The sequence below is a fragment of the Ochlerotatus camptorhynchus genome, unplaced genomic scaffold (assembly GCF_037179485.1).
Source record: "Ochlerotatus camptorhynchus isolate MF236.1 unplaced genomic scaffold, CSIRO-AGI_Acam_v1.1 ptg000211l, whole genome shotgun sequence".
NCBI classification, from domain to species: domain Eukaryota; kingdom Metazoa; phylum Arthropoda; class Insecta; order Diptera; family Culicidae; genus Ochlerotatus; species Ochlerotatus camptorhynchus.
The window spans coordinates 1,846,633-1,867,061 of record NW_027040701.1 but is presented as its reverse complement, the minus strand read 5'-3'; the positions used below and the strand labels follow the sequence as shown (position 1 = coordinate 1,867,061).

The following is a 20,429-nucleotide window of genomic DNA, read 5'->3' as shown; positions in this document are numbered from 1 at the left end:
ACTAATGTGTGATGCTTCACTTCTGAGCATAGCTTACCGTGAACATTTTTCTTATCCATCCGGGGTATTTGCGGTAGTTGCATCGATTGGCACCTTCGAAAAAAAAATCCATTAATGATGGGATCATTATGATTGTGCACCCAACCGTGAACTGTAAGATTCTATTACAGATTTGCATGAAAAGTATGCAGATTTAGCAATGTTCCGTAAATTTTAGGTGAGCTCATTTTTCGAACGTAGCTTGTTTCCCAAAATGCAATGTATTCTTGAAAAGCATGCTTGTACGCTGCAGTCCATTGCAAGAGCTGCCATTAAATTTGTTGTATGAAACATATGCAGAGGATGTAATAAATCCAACCTTGCATTGGATGTAAAAGAAATTATTTTGCGTGTAGCGTCCTTGTTGTGGTCATTTGTAGTTGTATTGATAGCTGCAACAGTCGAACATTGATGTGCGACCACCGTTGGCACATTTATTGAACGTGAATTATTAATCAGATCGGTCACTTTTACACACAATTACACGGACTTACAGACCGGTTTTCCGGTCCCGTTAGTATGAGGGACCTTCACATGATTCATCACGTATGACCTAGAAGCTTCTCTGATCGTCAAAGTTCAAGGAACGGTCATCGATGGGTGGTGATGATTTTTTTTGTATGGTTCACATGACGTGGGAATGTTCACTGTAGGAGAGGAAGTCGGGAAATTTACTCGACTTTGGTTATTGAATGCTAGCAGCTTTCGTTTAGAGGATTCATTGTGTATTTTGATATCAGTTCTGGCACATGTGAATTATTAGTTTAAGCAGAAATGTATTTTTTATTTTGAATTTCTGGGAAGGTAACAACATTTGGTTTTTTTGAACGAAAAAAGTGAAGGGAATGAGTTAGAATATACCTGTGAAAATAACCATCGTGGAGTATTAGAATCAGGTTTGGTAAAACATTGAAATTTCAAATTGAGTCATTCATTGCGAGTGCTCAGCGACCATAAAATCGCTAATTGTGACCCTCTGAAAGCAAAATTGCTAGGTTTTATGTGTTCTACACAAACTTTACATCCTCTTCTTGCATATTACAAATACAAATTATTAGTATCATATCACATTGTTCCATAATTCCAAATAATGAGCAGAAATGAGCATATGCAAATTTGCTTCAAATCAAGAGAATACTGGATTTATATTGAGCGAGACTCAAAGGAGAAGTTAAGATGAAAGGGGACGTCATTAATTCTAATAAATTCAAAAGCAGTTTTTTGTTCAAAATCAAAATTTCGTTCATGAAAATGTGTTGGATACCACAACACAGTGAATCCATTTTCATTGACAGAATATCGGTTGTAAACGAAAAAACTGCTATGAAATTGATGACGTCCCGTTTCTGCTTAAAATGACATAGACAATTAAATCAAATTGAAGTCTTTGAAAAGCGCAGAAATCCTGGTACAAATATTCTGTAGACATATATCAACAAGCTTGGAACCTGCCCTGAACCATCAGCCTTAGAGCTACAACTGTGGACTAAAGGACCACGCACATTGCATCCGTTAGTGATGCGTTGCAGCAAAGTGACAGCTAAATCTATTGTCTAACTGTCAGGACGAATCAACAATGGATGCAAAGTGCGTGGGCCTGAACTCCCATGTACTTCAAAATCACTTAAGCACACCGTTGTATCACTTCGAAGCTCATCCTTTTGTTCCTGAATTCCTAGTAATGATGGACATTAATAGTGCTCCAGTGTGATTTAGAACTCCAAAATATGAAATGGTATGACATTTGTATAGTTAGTATAGAACTGGGTAGGTACTGCGGAGTCGACCGATTTTATTTAGCAAGACAATGGAAAACTGCTTGAAAATTTCCTCAATTTTAAAACTGATTTGCTCTTTCTCAGTTGATTCTCGCCAAAACCTCTGAGTAAGGAGTGCTCGAGCCCCCATGACTTTATCAAAGTTTGTTTACATACATATTTCGCCAAAGTATCTTTTACTGCAATTGAAAACTGAGCTGAGTTTGAGGAGGGCGTCACATCTAAATCTCAATTCTAGATGCTTGAAAAATCTCACACTAGCGAATTAATCTACAAAAAAATTTCTTTCATTTCTCGGATCTACTAGCATCGTGCATCATCTTTTTGCAGGAAATCTTCAGAATCCTCATCAATCCTCTTTCTATCTACTCAGCGTGCGCGCAGCTAACCACAAACAAAATCTTTCCAGCATCGTAGATAGAGTCACCCCCCTCGGCTGAGTCATAAACACTATGCTGGTTTTACTCGGCAATTGTGAAATCCAGGATTACCTATGGTGCATTGGTCTGGTGGCCAAAAACAAAAGAGAGTGTTGCTCAGAGAAAGTTAGAAAAACTCCAAAGCTTAGCAACTCTCTCAATGACAGGTGCAATGAGAAGTACACCCTCGAAGGCATTGGATGCTTTGCTTTATATGCTACCATTGCATCAATTTGTACAATTAGAAGTCGAAAAGTGTGCTCTAAGGATTACAAGGTCAGTGAAACTCTTTGAAGGAGACCTTAGAGGACATCTTAGGATTCTAAAAACTAGTAAGGAACAACGAAGACTGGATGGAGAAAAGATACAATTTCAATCGACTTTTTCAAGTAGTTGACCCTGGGCGTAATTCATGGCAATTTGGTGACCCGGTTCTTCGTTCAGGATCGATTGTTTTTTATACAGATGGTTCAAGATTGAACAATCAAGTGGGAGCAGGAGTAACTGGCCCAGGGATAGAAATATCGGTTCCTATTGGCAGATGGCCAACTGTGTTCCAAGCTGAAATCCAAGCTATTTTAGAGTGTTCTATTATATGTTTGCGTAGAAACTATAAGAGTTCAAATATATGCGTCATGTCCGACAGTCAAGCTGCTCTAAATGCTTTAAAGTCGGCGACATGTACATCAAAACTGGTCTGGAAGTGTGTTCAATCACTTCAAAAATTGTCTTGTCATAATCAAGTCAACTTATATTGGGTTCCTGGTCATTGCGGGATTGACGGAAATGAAAGAGCTGATGCACTAAGCAAGACTCGGATCTTCTCATAAGTTCATCGGGCCAGAGCCCTTTTGTGGCTTATCGGCTGCAACCCTTAGAATGGAGCTAAAAGCGTGGGAATCTTCAAAAAAGCGGAGGAAACCTGGAAGAACACTTCTATTGTTAGGCAGTCGAAGCGATTCATTAATCCAAACATTTATGTGACCCACAAAATCCTGGAACTTTCTAAGAAAGATCTTAGCATATCTAACTAAAAAAAAGGTCTTATAACAGGTCATTGTCCGAGCCGTTAGCACTTGAAGCTGATTGGAAAACTTCAAGATGATGTATGTCGCTTCTGTGGCATAGAAAAGGAAGACTCGGAACATTTGCTATGCCACTGTCTGGCAATTTTCAATAAAAGGCGTAAGTTCTTCAACAAGCGGCTGATAGAACTCTTTGACATTTAAATAACAACTCTCAGTACGGCAGTGCACTTTATTCGAAGTATAATAGAGTTACCTCTATGGTATAATGCCGTGCTGGGATAATGCTATTAGTCGAACGATGGCGATCACTCCTAATAATAGTGATACGACATCTTGGTACACACTTAATCTAGCTCGGTAAAATCTCCAACAGCCGATTACCTCGGCATTTACTTTTGATGATATCTCTGCAAAATATCTGTTTGTTAGTTGATATTTCTGCAAATAGTTATTTGTTAGCTGAGTCTCGGCAATTGTTTTACTGAATCTCAGCAAAATAAATTGCAGAACTACTCGGCTGTTGGAATCTCGGCGAAAAAATTTAAGTGTGTATGGCTAAAGAAAAAAATGGGGAATATGTCACAATAGATCAGAAAAATGGTCGCAGTGATGAAAATATCCGACGAGGAAAAAAATGCTGGTTTTTATACTTTGATCACTGAGCCTGATGTGTTTTGCCTTTGATCTTAAAATTAAGAATGTGTTATGAAAAAGAATGGATAATTTTTATGAGATTACAATGCTTGACGATGGATAAGAACAGTAACTGCATTTGTTGCTTCTGAATGTTTGGCTCACGTTTGACAGTTCACACTGGCTCCCAAGTGACAAGCCCATTTAGTGAGTCCGCAGTACCCACGTATGGAAGTAGTCTAAATTTCACAAATCTCTTCTAACATTTGAAAAGGGCCTATCAGCTGTTGTAATGCCTTTTTTTTTCGCACGATGCGATGCTTGTAAACCATCAACAGCATCAGGTAGGGGATTAGGTAAGCGTGAGTACCTCTCACCCCAGCAGGCCTGGGTTCAATCCCAGTCGGCGCTGCCGGGATGTTCTGAGGCATAACATCACTGATCACGCCTTCCTTCGGATGGGAAGTAAAGCCGTTGGTCCCCGGTTCATGAGCTGATGGGTCGATAGGTAGGGTCCAGGTGTGGGAGCTGCCTCCCTGGCGTCGGTAGCATTGGTGCTCAGCACGGAAAACAAGATCGACGGAAAACAAATCAAAGAAAAAAAGTCAGGTAGGGGAAATTCTTCTCTTCCCGATAGTTTCATGGTTTGCCTAAGTGAGGTTTGGTTCACATAAAAGGGGTGTAACCAAAACTAGCACGGTAGTAGTGAAATCTAAAAAATTTTCCACAGTAATTCACCATAATTTCCATACAAACTTCATACCATATGCGTGACGTGTAAACCTTCTTCAATATGGTGTCTGGGGTTTATATTTTGGGGTTGTGAAACAAACTGGATTGTGGAAATACTTTATTAAATTAAGCTAATGGACATAATAATAGGTCTGCTCCCGTGCTTGCTTTTTTTGCATTTGCTGTAAATTACTGCAGCTTGCTGTAGTTGCTGTAGGAGAATCATATGCTGTAGAAAGTACGGGAACATTCTTTAACTTTTTAAACAATCTTTCAGAAAAGCAAGTACAGGAACAGACCTAATGTCTATTTTTTCCGGTTTACATTCGAAACCACTGAAATTGCACTCAAAGTCTTCCGGACGCTTGCCTTCACGCTAAGATCAGTTAAGCCTTACTCAGATTATGTTTGCCCATATTAGGCGTAAAGTAAACGAACCCAATTATGTGTGAATTTTTAATTTTTTAAATTAAAAATACATTTTAGGAAAAATATAATGATATTAAAAAATAGGATTTATAATCTAACTGTGGGCAAAAATTCATAAAATTCTAAAATCCATCAGTCCAAACCCGTCCAATAGTAAAAAATATCCCCATATATTTTATGGGAATGTTTGAAACTCGAAAAAACTGGGCAACATTTCTTAAAATTCTGAGACCCTTGGGCCCATTTTGTCCAATAATGTCAAATTTAAGATTTTTGATAGCAGACTTTTCGTTCTACCAATTATGAGCGGTTTGTTAAGAGGTTCAATGTGGTATTATTGCAGCAGTTGCAGCAAATGCTCATTCTTATATCTCAAACTGGAACAATATGAATGCTGGACTTTAAAAAACGTACAATTATTACAATTTCGGCCTAATGACGTTCAGCCTGATGGCATGCGGCGTACTGTCACCCGGCCGAATGACTCTTAACCTTTATTGATATGTTTTATCCGAGAGGGTCGACTCTATCTAAGATGCAGTAAAATGTTTACTTTGTTGTTGTGAGATGCATTCACGCTTAATAGATAGAAATACGATTGGTTATGATTTTGAAGATTTCCTACCTTCAGAGATCCAAGTAGATGGATTTAGATTTAAGAGATAAAAACAGATTTTCTGTAGATTGATTCGCTAGCATCAGATTTTTCGACTATTTAAATTTGAAATTTAAAAGTGTCGCACCCCTCGCTTATATCCTGGCAATTCTCCATACTTCCTCAATGATCGCCAAACTTCTCTAAACTTCTTTAAAGTTCTCTGGAATCCCTGAAAAGTTTGTATTTCATCCCATTATTCCCTGAAATTCTTTAAAGCGAGTCGACTCAATTCCGGCAAAAGGAGATTTTGTCAAAAGTGAGTTGAATATTCCGGGCTAGTACAGAAAAAAAAACTTCTCGAGCATGACGAAAATCGATGAATATTTCACTTAGTCTATAAACTCCTATGCAGAGTAAACATTTTAATGGATTTTCCTCATATTCGAGAAGTTTTTCCTGGTTTTTCACAACTTTTGCTCGGAAAATTCAACTCACTTTTGAGTAAATCCTCTTTTGCCGAAATTGATTCGACTCGATTAAATTTTGGGTTGGTCTGAACTTTTACGTGGTTCCCTAAATGTACGCTCCCTGATCATCTCGAACACCCCAGAACTTTTCCAAAGCTCCGCCACGAATTTCTTCTCTGAATCTATCTAAATTTCTTGAGAAAATCCTGATTGAAGCTCCCTAATATGAACTTTTGTAAATCCTCTGAAGTCAATTAAAATTCTTTGAAGCTGTTTTGGCTTCTCCGCCTGCACCAACACTTCTCCGAAATTCCTAATACTTCTCAAGGCTTCCTCAATTTTTTTTCGGAAACAAATTGTTTACTCGAAACTAAGTAAGGTTGATGTACCAGTTACGGATATAAGTTCCTATTATGGTGTGTTCCAATAATGGAATATGGAAATCCCTTATCATAATAGGATCGTATAGCCATAACTAGTACATCTAGGCAGTCTAATTAAATATCAATATAAATACTTTAAATAGCAATAAAAAACTTCGAAATCGCCAATAAAAATCCAGGAAACAGGCAACAAATAAATAAGAATTGAGCACTAAACAAGTGAAGGAATTCACTCAAAAATAGACATGAGAATATCAGAATAAGCAATAAATAACAAAATGTTATCGTTAATGGTGTGGTAAACCATTATTTAGTGAGTACCAGGCGTCAGTTCCAATTGACGTTTCTTTATTCCTCTGTTGACGATCAAACCATGGACCCTACAATTATATTCACGATAAAACATGCTCTCAGAAGCAAAAAGCCAGGACAATATTGTCTATGAATGAGCTCAATTACCTACGACACAGACGATGTTCCAGCTACTGTACACGCAACGAATTCGTTCGGGTACATCAATCATCTAAATTTGTCAATTTCCTATCGTCTCGTCGCTTCCAGTAGCCGAAATCATGTTGAAAGTGAGACAAATGTTGCAATTCATTCTCATAAAATGACTGTTCCGCTCCAATTCACTCTCACAGATTTCACGATAAGAGCAAAGTAGTTTCAAAATCAACATAAATACGGTGATTTACGGTCCAGTTCGTGCCCGCGAAACATTGTGATGGTTGTTGTGTTGAATGACCATTTCTTAGTTTCGCACACACAACGCAACACACGATGCACATGGCAGGGCAAAATGGATATACCTGTGTACCATAAACGTAAACATGTAATTATACTTACTTCAAAGCAAACAAAAACATTCCTCGCCAGGTCAAAACATAATCAATTATAAATGAACGAGTTCGCTCTGGGACGCGCATTAACAGTCGTGAAATAGCGTCGAGTGACGTCACAACTAATTGCATTATTATTGTCGTTGACAATAGCGATGCGATGTATTGATTTTGAACAGAAATTTACAAGTTTTCAAATTATCAAGTCTATTCCCACTGGATACTTTAAGGATTTATCCATAATATACAATGTTACCCTATTTCTTTGTGACCCATCATTATCGTCGATATCTCATAAGGATTGGGGCGTAGGTGGAAAAATGAACTAAGGATAATTGAATTTTGATGTACTTACCTTCAGTCACACCCTTCCAACAATGTCCAATGTCTTTCCATCGTTTTTCGATATCCGGTGATTAGGAAGAGTAATTTTAGTGAACGTGGAAAATTGAGTTGCTTTGTACACAACATCGTAAATCGTATTGTAGTCCACCCAGTTAGATTGAAATTATTGCTTTCCTATGGTCGGTGGTGATCAAAACAAACGCTAACCTACCTAGTTGGTGTAACATGCAATCATTCCGGTTGAAGTGTGATCATTCTATGCTATTCCTCGGATAAATGGTCTGAAACAAAACGAAGCTAGGTACAGTTTATATCGAAGAAACGTCCAGCATAGCATAGCTTTACTGTGAAAAAAGTGGATAGCATTCAATATATGTGATTTTAAGTGTGATCATACTTTAGAATAACACGAATGGATAATGGGTATTTGTTTGGATACAGGTAAGTGTGCTTTCTTATGTATATTTGTGGGTGTTGATTGTAGTGGATGAAATCATTCCTCCACTCAAACCATTGGATCTTTGTTGAGTGATTACATATTTTTATGAAGTTTTGAAGATACGTTGTATTGTGACGAAAAATGACGCCAAATGAGAAATCGAGCTAACTTGACCTTCTCCGAATTGCATGAAACGTTGCATAATTATTTTTTATGGGCAATCATTTCCATTTCTTGCATCACTTTTCAGTAGGTCCTATCTACATTGATCGATTTTCTTCATAGACTTTCTCTTTGGATCGGGGCGGCCGTGATAAGATATTCCCGGAAATTTTGACACACAGTTCGATGGAAAAAGCAGCAACCTAGCATCTAATGCGACAAAGACGACAGGAAACGTTTTGTAGCCAAGTTATTTACGAAAGCGATAGTCGATGAACAAAATCGATCAATGTAGATTGGTCTATTTGAAATGTAACGCGAGAATTATGCGAAAATTTGGCCATTTGATTTTTTTTTTCAAAATGGTGTATTTGCAGAGAACTAAAAATATCCCATACGTATGTGGGCCACTCTAATTACAACAAAGCTTGCACATAATTATATCTCTTTCCTTCCATCGTTCTGATCAAGCTATATTGCAAAGAGAGTTTATCGTGGTAATCGTTCCAACCGTTTTGTATTTGCTGTTGGTTGCTCTCTGCGTTTTGATTTCCAACGTATTTGACATTTTTTCAGTAAATTGTAGCACGGAAACGTCACTTCAAATCTAAATCTAGATAAACATTTCAATAGGTCCTATATGCAGACAAGGTTGTTGGGAAAATATATATATATTTTCTTGGGAAAACATACACGGACATTTTTATTATTAATTTTGAGTAGAAAAAGTGTTAAAACCTTATAACCTTATGTATCATAATAAATAAGTTGCTGTAATTTGGTGACTGAAACAAATTACATAAAACTAAACACTACTGTTCAATGTCAAGTGTGCTGCTAGAGTTTTGAATTATTGACACTTAAAGAATTACAAAAATCGTAGATCAATTAATTGCGGTAACATTTTAGAGCTTTTTTGTAATTTTTGTTCAGCAAACAATTTGAATGGCCATAAGCTATTAAATAACAATAAAAATGTTGCACAAGGACATTTTTTGTTGTTACACACTTTTTTGGATTTTTTGTCCGATAATAAAAAAAAACCTGCTTATATTTTTCCTCGATGGACTTTTTTTTTGCCCTACAACTTTGTGCCAGACATCATTTCGATTTGAAGAGACATTTTCGTGCTACGGATTTTTAGCAAATGTCGAATATGCCATTTTGAAAAAAAAAATACAACATTCAAAATGGCCAAATAGCTCAAATGTGTATGATTGGCCATAACTAACAATTATGCCAAATTTCATACAAATCGGACAGAAAAATCAATATTGTATTTGCTATTGGCCTAGACTTGCTCATTTGCTTCTTATTTGATGAGACAACCTATTTGACTATTTTTCCTAAACTAACAGAGTTGTTGAGTTCAACTATACACAATTTGACTACCATTTCCAAAAACCTTCCGAGACCCATGGACTATAATTTAGTATCCAGATTCTGGGCTTTGGCAAATGTTCAAAATGTGGCATGATTCGAATATCAAAATTCTGATTTTTTGGATCCAATATGGACCTGAATCCAAGATGACTACATCTGTTTTGAAAAAATGCCTCAGAAACCCTACAATATGCATATCTGTGGAATGGGCTCGCCGAGTTGTTTTTTTAAAAAATATAGTAAAGGCCCGATTTTGTCAGCCACACCGTGCATCAGAATTTTATATTTCAATTATTTCACATATCCGCAATTCCAAATCTTTCTTATTCATCCTCAAGATAGATGTTTAAGGTACACTTTATCTTCCGCTTTCCAATAAGCCTTCTCCATCAGAACGGGAGCCGCTTCCAGTGTTTTCATTGTATGTCAGTGGTCATCACTCACACATTCATCACGAAACGGTTTCTTTTCAAAGTCAACGTAGCCGGCGCCGGTGGTGTAGAGGTAAGCGTGACTGCTTTCTAACACCCCAATGGGTCTGGGTTCAATCCCAGTCGAGGTCGGTGGGATTTTTCTGAGGCATAAAAATCTCTGGTCACGTCTTCCTTCGGAAGGGAAGTAAAGCCGTTGGTCCCGGCCCATGTGTGTTGAATGGGTGCGATATCCTACGCAGGTGTGGAAGCTGCCTTCCTGCACATTCGATTGCCGTCAATGGATGGCAATCGATGTCCGTCGGTGATTGGCACTAGATTGCGGAACAGAGACCGACGTTAAATAAAGAAAAAAAAAAAAAAAAAAAAAAAGTCAACGTCGAATAGACCGAAAGAACTGCTGATGAAGAACAATGAAGAGAACCACACAGTGGTTGCTCCCGAGTAAACAGACGATCGCGTGACACACATCAAGCGTGGCCTGCTATTTTCGATAGCCGAGTGAACACTGATTTTGGATACCGAAAATCGTATTTCCACTCATCGAGCCCATTTTGTAGATGTTTATTATATAGTTTCTAAAGCATTAACTCAAACCAGGTCCACCATATTGGATCCCAAAATAGTTCCAGGCATCGATTTTTGAGCTCGATACTTGTCGTGCCCGTTCCGTTGATACCGGATTTCTGAGGCATTTTTACACAACGGAAGCCACTATCTTGGGGTATGATCCTCCATTTTAGATGGATCAATTAAGATCAAAAAAGTCTCAATCCCAGAATGCCAAATAATTTTTTAAGCATCAACATATTATGGGTACATATCTTTAAATTTTTCCTAGGCATGTCAGAATTTACTTATCAATTTCATTGAAACTCTTCACAGGTTAGAAGATTTTTCAAGAATTGCCTTTGAATCATCTCACATAAAATTTTACCAAGAATCTCATGTCAAAATTTGCCAAGAATTTCATGTCAAAATATCGCAAGGATAAATAAGGTTGTGTTTTTTTCCTGTGCTAATCCCTTCAATATTCTATACAACACTTAAGGTATTGGGCCTCCCTTAGCTCAGTCGCTAAAGGCGCAGCTATAAAGCAAGATCATGATGGAGGCGGCTGGGTCCGATTCCCGTTCTGGTATATGAATGTTTCGTGAGCGGCGCCGGTGGTGTAGTGGTAAGCGTGATTGCCTCTCACCCCAGCAGGCCTGGGTTCAATTCCAGTCGGCGCCGCCGGGATGTTCTGAGGCAATAACATCTCTGATCACGCTTTCCTTCGGAAGGGAAGTAAAGCCGTTGGTCCCCGGTTCATGAGTTGATGGGTCGATAGGTAGGGTCCAGGTGTGGGAGCTGCCTTCCTGGCGTCGGTAGCATTGGTGCTCAGCACGGAAAACAAGATCGATGGAAAACAAATCAAGGAAAAAGGAATGTTTCGTGTTCAAACATTAATTGTCTTCCCTGGGCATAGAGTATGTCCAGTACTTGCTACTCAATTACATATACTAATGCCAAAATTGTACAGGCTTAGAAAGCTCTCAATTAACACCTGTGGAAATGCTCAAAGAACACTAACTTAGCCGGGGTGAAGTGCCAGTAGAGACGTAATAAAAAGCGAAAAAGAAAAAAACATAAGGTATTTTCTCCAGAAAACTATTGAAATTCACTCTAATGTTACCTTCAACTGTTTAATCATTCTTCCAAGAACTCGCATACATTTTTCTCCTCGATTCTCTCTAATATTTCAATGAAATATTCATCATAATTCCGTTCCATGAAATAACAACGAAATTCTCCGTAGAATTGCGCTCAGATTTTTTCTTCAAATTCTTCTGTAACTTCCACAAGAACTCTCCTCAGATATCCCTAAGTATTCTTTTGCCGAAACTCACTTCGAAGAGACGAGATCCAGCCCAAGGCTGAAAGTATCTTTTATAAAGCTGCACTTACTCATAGGAATTCTCTACAACGTTCTCCTCAGTATGCAAAATTATGATCTTGATATCAAAAAATGATATGCATTAGCACTATATCCCAAGTATCATATTTTGTTTTATGGGGGTTCTGTAGACCACGATTAAGGCTTGTAGAATGATATAAAACCTCTATAAAACTTGCAATGTTACTTGGGTACAAGAGGAAAAATGTCAAGAAATAATATCTGATCCTGCAATATCGATCCAACCCAAGTAACAATTAGAGTTTTATGATGGTTCTGTAGACTATGATTGAGGCTTATAGAGTGCATTTAAAACTTAGATAAAATATGCAAAACTTAGATAAACTTGGAAAAATAAGATTTAACTATTTATGTTTGTATTTGTTCTGCGTGAAGTTAACGAAGTTGAAGATGCCAAGTTTCAAATAACAGGCTTAAAGTGGTCATTTTATACGATAGATGAAAAAAAATGAAAGCATAGAGTTAGAGTAGTGTGTGTGTGTGAAAATTGTATATGGAGAGTAGAAAGCGAGCAAGAACAACTTTGAGGAAGGAAAGGTACGAATCGGGTTGATCATCTCTAGACTAACATTCGAAAAAGGCGTAGCTCCAAAATGTAAACAAACCATATTTTGTCACATATAAAGAGAACAGTTCTCAAACTACTCGATAAACACGAAAAAGTAGAAGAAAATATCACTTCAAATCATCAAAAACATTTCTTCTTACATGGCGTATTTCCAACTTTCAACTCTATGATGGATCTGGTTGTTACGCATTGCACCAGAGCTACGAATTATATTGTTCTAATATGCCAAACGTACTGATTCTGTATCTAGTCACGCCCGATTCATTTGAAATGCATCCAATTGATATTTCACTTGTAAACAACGAACAAAAAGAAGACCAAAAAAATATCCGGGCGTAATTCCACTCTCACAAAATTTGCGAACGAAGAACCAAGGCGGACACTAACAAAAAATCCCGATGATGTATTTCTACGGCGTACCACCAGTGTTTGCAGTTCAAAGGATGGAAGATCCGGGGGGTAACAACATGTAGCAACCTCTGGCTACGTCTATGTGCTTGTCTGCATTGTTGCAATATACCTACATACCTGAGGACATAGCTTGATCTGAATCGAGAAAACACATACTTAAAAAAAATCCCTTCACACGTGTATCATCTCCGGCTTTACTTCGTGAAGCAGCTTGTCCACAATTTGCTCGTTTCCTTCTATCACCCCGAGTGAGCTGTGACGAACGGGCTGCTTGTCATGAAAAACGGCAGAAGAGTATATCATTATTGCTTTCCACTTCTGACAAAGCGTTATCATTCGGTTCGTTGATCGCTCATGTACCGACGATGTGTTTGAAACAGTTCTATCGATTGTACCATTCAAATCGTCGTATGGCGTAAGCAGATTAAAAACTTTATATAGCAAAAAGTGTAAATAAAGTGGGCTTGTTGGTTACTTGGGTTATTCTACTCATAACTGCCTTGAAATTCTTCATAGAATTTACTTTAGGTTTTTCTCACGAAGCCCAGGAAAGCATTTTAAAAATAGCCTTGGATATTTCCTCGGAAATTCTTACGAAAGATTTCCAGAATTTCAACAGAGTTTACTACAGAATACTCTTGGAATTATCCTTATTCTTATCGTAATTCTTTTGGAAATTTTTGATGTCAGACCATCCAACTCCAAGAGCCTTGATATTTTTTTCGATCGAAATGTCGTTTCCGTGCTACAATTTTTAGAAAAAATTCAAAGACGCTGTTTTGATGATTTTTCAAGATCCAAAATGGCCGAATTTTTCCAAAAATATGAATCTTTGTACATAACAAATAATTACGCAAAGTTTAATACGAAGCGGAGAAGATCGACTCAACAATTTTTTTTCGCTATTTTGAGTAAACGTAACTCGCGCACTGAATTTGTCTTACCGGCTGTTCAAATCTTTTGAACCCATGCTTTAAGTCCACTTAAGAGATATCAATCCAGGGTACAACCGGGGATGTGAATGTATGTTTCTTAATATAGCTACTGAAACGATCCAGAAGCAACAATCCTTCAACTAGCTCTAAGATTTCCAACAACTGACGCATAACTTCTCAACATCCACTTTCTTCCACCAGACAAAAGCAACACCACACAGGAGGTGGACGAGTCAGACTGGAAAGGCGGCGGAAGAGGCGGCGACACACGTTCGGCCATCGCTCGCTCGCCGACGCTCGGTGGGGGCAGTCCGATCAACGCCGGCGCCGGAATGCACAACACCGGCAAAGTCAAGTTCGACCCGCCGAAGGTCCCCGTCATCTTCGTGCTCGGTGGCCCCGGTAGTGGTAAAGTGACCCACTGCGACACGCTGATGCAGGAACGCCGGGGGGTCACCCACATCAACATGATGGATCTGCTGCAACAGTATGCCATCGGAAATGGTGAGTCACCATCAGCACACGCACACCAAGCCAACGAACGACCAAAAATTTGCCATACATTATTGATAGCCTGGAAACGGTGTGACATCCAGTACCGGGAAGCAAAATTATCCACTTTGCAAACGAGCCGTTTTTGCCATTTTGCTCCACCCGAGGAGCAAGCCACCGCACATTGTTGTTCGTCCATTGATTGTCTGGTCTTATCGATTTTCGATACGGCTTGATTTCTTCCTTAATGCTTGTTGATAGTGGACTAAAATATTAATTAAGGTCAAATAATACACTTTGTACAGTCATTAACTGCGGTATATGATTTCCATACCGAGGAAATCTCAGCCGGCATTGCAAATCGAGTAAAAACGTTCTTGGAGTATCATCATTCTCGGAAGCCAGTTGGTTCAGGTTTTCAGAGCTTGTGATTAATTTTGTACTCCTACTGCAGAGGACGTAATTCAGTAGGATTTATAGAAATTAATGTAGAACATATATTGTATATTTGGCTGGGAAAGGTCTGTTCATAAACATTTTTTTTCTAGCAGATATGCAGGATTTCTCCCAGCTATCGTCCCGGACTGTAACTGAAGTGTTAATGCTCGAAATGAAAATGTCCCCTGCTGCCAAAACCTACCTAGTCTCCGGGTATCCGCGTTCCATGCGAGACGTGGTTGAGTATTCCGAAAAGGTGAGTGCGATCGTGGTGTTCTAAGTTTTCTTACTTACACGATACCTACATGGGGGGTTACATTAATGACAAAGGGCGGGCTATCATCGGTAGTCGTCTCTAGGGTTAATCTTAGAAACAATAGATGATGATTGATGTGAACATGCATGGCATGCGTGGTATAAAAATAGCTTAGCAATAGGTATCATTAACGTGGGTGAGTGGTAATGCTGATGACCTAGGAGTATCTATTTACATATAATAATAGTGAAATTAATTGCATCATCTTGTATTCGTTTCTCTGACAAAAATAGACTAAAGCCAAATATAACCTTAAGTAAAACTGCACCAGTAAATTTAAAAATATTCTCCTTAAAACAATCATCCATAAGAAAGATAAAAATTTTCCTCAAAAGTTTCCTTGATCCGTAGATTTTCTGTCCTGTCCGTGTTTTTTTAGTCAGAGGAGTGGAGCGAAGATTAAATCTCGATCACTTTTTCGAAGGGACGTATCTGCTTTTGAAAACAATTTATTTGGTCGTTGATTTGGCGTAACTGCTAGCTTGCCCGCCCATGCATCCAATACAACCATCAGATAGAGAAAAGTTTCCCCTACATGAAAGTGGTGTTTGTATGCGTGGGCGAGCTACCAGTTACGCCAAACCGACGATCAAATGCATTGTTTACAAAATTAGATACATTCTTTTGAAAAAGTAATTGAGAAATTTCCCTTACAAAATATTAAATGAGCCATTAAAAAATTCAAATGAACCAATTAAAAAATTAATCCAACTATAATTTTCACGGTTCAAAGGCTCACTGAATAATACACAAACAAATAGCTAACTAGTACTTGTTGTCCTTCTCTTCGGTTTCATCAGATCCAAGTGATTAACGGTGTGATACTGATATCCTGGCGCCAGACGATTCTTCAGCGCCAGATTGATTACGGTGCCAAGCTTGGTCACGTGGTCCTGTCACTTGCAAAGATGGAGTTGGAAAACTTTTTCAAAAACGTCATGCCCGTTGCGGACTATTTCGATCAGAGTGATATGCTGATTGCGGTGGGTGCTTGTTGAAGTTTTAACATTTACAGGTAATTGGTACCATTCTTTTCCGCTACAGATCAACGGCGAACGAGCCCCCTCCGAGGTGTACAAAGATTTCCGGGCGGCCGTGCTCGATATTCTCGGGGCGCAGGAAAACCAGGAAGCACTGCTGAACGGAGTCGCAGGTATGGGTAGGGGCGTAGACGACATTCCCGGCAGTATAGTTAGCGTAGAAACGGCACCTAGTCAAAATAAAGTTATTGCAGCTTCGGAGGCGCATCAAGTAGAAATCAATAACCGTAACCGATCGCCAACGCCACCGCCTCCCCATCAGCAGCAAGTAGTAGCGCCAGGACCTGCGCCAATGATACGGCAGCAGTCACGAGTTAGCTTAGGAATGCAACCAATCCGACAGGATAGTCCCATCGGGCAGGGTGTGACCTTGAAACCGGGTCAGATTCCGCCAATCATTTGGGTAATTGGTGGGCCCGGTAGCAATAAGGCGACGCTTTGCTTGAAAACGGTCGGAATCAACCCGGGGTGGGGTCATTTTAGGTATTCACCATATGCATCCAATCACGTAGGGCATGTGAAATTAATTTCGCTTTCTCCTATAATTGCAGTGTGGGACGTCTGCTACGGGCGATAGCCGAATCAGATCCTCGGGTAGGTACGGATAATTATGCCGTGAAGGAAGCAATTACAGCCGGTGAAATGGTTCCTAAGAAATCGTTAGAGCAACTTATCGCAAGCCAGCTGGCCCAGCTGAGCGACAAACGAGGAGTGATAGTAGATGGATATCCTAGGGATATGCAGCAAGTGAGAGAATTCGAACAAAAGGTACGGCGGAATGTTGTTTGGTTTTCAGGCTAATTTGAATCATCTATTTCGATCTCCACAGTACCGTCAAACGCCACCCATTATCCTGTTGGACTGTTCGAAGCTTCAGCTAGGCCGGGGCCGGCTGGATGATACCGTATCTTCCTTCCGACGACGGCTGGAGCTATTCCGTGAACTGACACTCCCGATGCTCAAGGAAATGGACACCGCTGGACGGTTGACCATTGTAAGTGTATTGACTTTTGGACGTCAATGATCTATTATTCACGTGCCAGAAGGAAGCAAAGTTTCATTGTCTGCGTTCAAGGTTCCGGAATGGGATTTGGCGTGTATAGCGTGTTTGAGAGCGGGACATATATTTAAATTGATCCATAATTGCTTCATCTGTCGTTGAATAAATGATGACCAGATGAGTTCAAGTTCAGAAATTTAACGTCTAAGGACGGTGCCGACAAGTTGAGGAAGATGTTGTCTGACCGTACGTTTCATATTCTTTTTCAATCATTCAAGGTCGACGGTGACACTGACAGTCCTACAGTCCAACGAGAATTCGAACGCATCGTGCGGGAAAGCATCCAGAAGGTTTTGAATCAGACAAACATCGACATTTCTCCGGTGAAAATCGGCAGCTTTAAGAATGCTATAGAGCAGAGTCGCAAGTCGGGAGTTGGATCGAAAAATACCGATGCCATCGTCCATGACTTGGACGCGGATGTTCCCGGGGTTGTGCCAACTATCATTCATCATGTGAGTTTGGCCAATGGTCATCTGGGTGGTGGAGCAGTCCCAGTCGGTGGTGCCAGGAACGGTTTCATACCGAATGGAAGACCGAATTTCCGAAACATGTTGGACGAAGCGGACAACTTCGATTCTCATATGTAAGGAAGCAAATCATATGGGAAAGAACTAAAACAAAATCATAGCAATAAGTACAAAACTATTTTGTTACAGAGTATCGATAATTTCCTACTCAAATGATAATCAAATAAGAAAGAAAACATAGCTTTAAAAACGATTAAATGGGTAACAGAAACAAGCAATTATTTTTAAATTGGCTGAGTGCCAAATGTTGTTATTGGTATTTTTGTTTACTGGATTAAACAAGTTATTGTTAGCGAAAATACAGAAAATGTAAACCATTGAATAAGGATTGAACAATGTGAAACAAATGAAAAAAAAATTAAGAAAACAAAAACAATTAACGGTTAAGTGATTAAGAACATTAGGTTTTGGACATAGAGCTTTAATGCTATACTTTTAGAACACTTTATCACCATGGGAAATCAGAATAAATTGTTTCAGTAGAATTGTTTTGCTGAGTCATCAGCTGTTTTTTTTTTTTTCAATTTTCAAGGAATCCGAAATCACGCTTGTGGTCAATGCAATTGAGAGTTGATCCATGTTCGTAAAATTTGAATTTATGCGATTTTGATTTAATCGTTAGTAATTTAAAATTATCTCAGTGTATTGTTAGTCGAATTCAAGGTGTCTGACATTCAGGAAAATTAAAACAAAAGAAATGTTCAAGACGACGGAGTTTGAAGAAAATCTAGGAAATCCCAGGGATATGAACATCTTAAGAAAACAAAACTTCGTTGGGTTCAAAAGAAATTCTTGATTTTCCTTGGAATTTGTGAGGAAAATTCCTATTTCCTACATGGAGAGAATTCTGGAGAAGTTTTAATTGGAATTCCAAGGTAATTCTGTGACGAATTCCTAGGGTAGTGTTAAAAGATCTTCAGGTCATGTTCAAGAAGAAGGTCAAGATAGTTAGTGGTAATAATAATAATGATAATTATAATTCCAGGCATGTAAGGGAAATGCATGTAATGTCGGCCTAAATGCCCCTAATTTCAGCAATCGACTAAATTTTCAATAGCGACCAAAAATAAGTCAAGGGATGAAATTTTGAAGAGAATTGTGAAGATAATAAATAAAATCTTAGGTGAATTCTTATAGAGCTCGTAACGAGGTGAGTTCCAAGATAATTGTAAGGGGAACTCTAAGGAGTATCTAGGACATTTTCAAGGGAAAAGTGCATTCCTTGGGAATTTTGAGGTGAGTTCCAAGGGAATTGAGAACAGAATTTAAAGATAATGTTGAGCAGAATTTCGGACAGCATTTCAAGGAATTCTGTAATAAATTCTAGAAATTATTGGAAACTTTCTTAGAAAGTTGCGACCAGAATTTCTAAGGAATTGTGAGAAGAGTTCTAAAGGAATTCTGAGGACAAATTCAAACATATTCTCATGAAAGTTCCGCAACGAAATTTTAAAGAGAGTTCCTACATAATGTTTAAAACAAATTCAAGAAAGCACTATGAGTATCCCAAGATAATTTAGTGTTGAAGTTCTCTGAAGCTAATTTCAAGGAATCTCTGTAGTATTTCAAGGGAATTCTGAGGACACTGTAGAGAATAATGATAGCAATGAGCGGAAAAAAAAACATATAATTTAATGAAAATATATAAGAATGCCTCAGAGATTCAGTTTGAGGAATAACGGTAGATAAACACACATCGTAAATAGAATCTATCAAAAGAACGATCAAGAAACCGCTATGGAGGTCCAGACTATGGAGCAAAGTATTCCCAATCGACAAAGGCAAAGAATCCAAATTGGAACTGAACTCTGGGAAAAGTGATAAATGCCGATCATTAAAAAGATTGAGTCGGGAATTCATGTTTTTTATGATGCCTTGAACAGCAAGTCGATCAAGATCCTTTGTAAGGTGGCTCCTATATAAGTCGATGGATGTCTTGAGCGTCAGGTTCGTTACGATCCTTCGTGCCGAGCTGCTCAGTTCCTTCGTATGATAATAGGTGCATAGAGCGGCAGCTTGACTCCTGCATAAGTTAATGAACAGATTTATCGCTCAAGAGGGTCAGTTTGACTAATCCGTGACTCGATGGATGTTTTGAGCGGTGGAACTGCTAGACTCCGGCGTGAGATGATGAATGCCTTGAGCGGTAGATCTGTTAAAATCCCTTGTGTTAGACTGTTCGATTCCTTCGTAAGATGGTTCTCTAGAGTGGCTGGTCTGTTACAATTCGTTGTGAGACACAGTTTGATTCCTGCGTTAATCGATCGATGCTTTGAGCGGCAGATGCATTACGAGTTCTATTGAGAAATAGAAGGATTCCTGTGTGAACTGATGGATACTTTGAGCAGCTGGTCGATTATGATCACTCGTGAGGAACAGCTTGGCTCCTACGTGAGATAATGTAGGATTTGCGTGGCAGATCCGTAAGAATCCTTCATGAGAGACAGTTCGATTCCTGCATCTGATAATGGATGCCAGTACGGATTCGAATCATACCTGAATCGATGGATGCCTTGGATCAGAATGACTAGAGCACTTTGAGGAGAATTACAAAAAGACTTAAAATCAAATGTT

The 20,429-nt window shown here is 38.9% G+C and overlaps 1 protein-coding gene across 2 annotated transcripts; it reads left to right on the top strand.

Moving 5' to 3' along the window:
- Window positions 1-8,058: 8,058 nt before the first annotated feature.
- On the top strand, window positions 8,059-18,014 carry LOC135703233 (uncharacterized). 2 transcript variants are annotated; one of them, XM_065224355.1, is made up of 8 exons: window positions 8,059-8,134; window positions 14,181-14,483; window positions 15,023-15,165; window positions 16,026-16,208; window positions 16,270-16,748; window positions 16,817-17,033; window positions 17,095-17,259; window positions 17,544-18,014. In XM_065224355.1, exons 1-8 carry the CDS (start codon window positions 8,113-8,115, stop codon window positions 17,913-17,915), a joined length of 1,884 nt encoding a protein of 627 aa, XP_065080427.1. In that variant the 5' UTR covers window positions 8,059-8,112; the 3' UTR covers window positions 17,916-18,014. The 2 variants fall into 2 exon arrangements, with proteins under 2 accessions (XP_065080427.1, XP_065080426.1); XM_065224354.1 differs by having other exon boundaries at window positions 15,020-15,165.
- The last annotated feature ends 2,415 nt before the right edge of the window (window positions 18,015-20,429 follow it).

Bases quoted from the DNA above. Each gene is read 5' to 3' on its own strand.
- LOC135703233 (XM_065224354.1), top strand. From the start codon at position 8,113: ATGGGTATTTGTTTGGATACAG. The intron at 14,484-15,019 runs GTGAGTCACCAT...TTTTTTTTCTAG, and splicing joins ACAGTATGCCATCGGAAATG to CAGATATGCAGGATTTCTCC. The intron at 17,260-17,543 runs GTAAGTGTATTG...CAATCATTCAAG, and splicing joins CCGCTGGACGGTTGACCATT to GTCGACGGTGACACTGACAG.